The sequence below is a fragment of the Crocodylus porosus genome, unplaced genomic scaffold (assembly GCF_001723895.1).
Source record: "Crocodylus porosus isolate Cpor-Errol unplaced genomic scaffold, CroPor_comp1, whole genome shotgun sequence".
Lineage (NCBI taxonomy): Eukaryota > Metazoa > Chordata > Crocodylia > Crocodylidae > Crocodylus > Crocodylus porosus.
Genome location: NW_017728942.1, coordinates 3840576 through 3841329, shown reverse-complemented (window position 1 = coordinate 3841329; position 754 = coordinate 3840576). Strand labels below are relative to the sequence as shown.

The window sequence follows — 754 nt, the reverse complement described above, 5'->3', positions numbered from 1 at the left end:
GGCGGGCGCCAAAAGCCCGAGGTGAAGCGGGACGGGCCGGGCCGGGCCGGGCCGGGCCGCGCCGGCCCACGCAGCGCCTTAGCTCCCGTCTCAGATAAACCCGCCCGGTTCTGCCAAGCGACACAGCTGCTGTGTTAGCGGAGAGGACGCGGGGCCGCCCTCGCCCCGCTGCGAGACCTCGGGCACTTCCGCGGCTCCCGCCTGTACCGGCCCGGGGGAGATGCGGAGGGCGGTGACGGTGCGACTAACTGTCCCGGGCCGCGTTATCTGCCTGGCTCGCTGGCAGGTGCCGCTCCGATCAGCACCCAGGGATCCTCCATTAGCATTTTTGGTGGAGCCCGGCCGGCCGGCCGGATGGATGGCTGCATTTATTTTTTTTAAACGACGCTGTTTTCCTTCCAGGGACACTGCTTTGATATGCAGTTCGCGACGATTAGAGCAAGCGCGGTCGGCTCTCGGCGGCATTAAGGCTACGCATCCGAATAAGAAAAGGCAGGGAGCGCTTAACGCTCGTTTGTATGAAGAAGGATCCAAAAAATTAAAATTCAAATAAAAAAAACGAAAACAAAACCACACGCAAAAAAATCCCACACTGCCGCCTGCAAGCCTCCGGGGCGATGCCGGGGGCTGGGAGTCCCGGCGAGAGGCTGGAGAGTTTCTTCCCCTGCGACTTCGTTTGCGCCCAGAGAAGGGAGAACAAGCCCGACCCGGTGTCGGCGGCTCCGCAGGACGCGCGGGGTCTTCGCCGGGCCCC

General features: G+C 63.1%; 1 protein-coding gene across 1 annotated transcript in view; it reads right to left on the bottom strand.

Annotated features, from left to right (window-relative positions):
* TFAP2C (transcription factor AP-2 gamma) overlaps positions 1-465 on the bottom strand; it is a 7810-nt gene extending 7345 nt beyond the window's left edge. Inside the window, exon 1 of the mRNA XM_019548084.1 lies at positions 208-465. Within this exon, the coding sequence (XP_019403629.1) occupies positions 208-465 (258 nt within the window). The remainder of the gene's footprint in view (positions 1-207) is intronic.
* Positions 466-754: the final 289 nt, after the last annotated feature.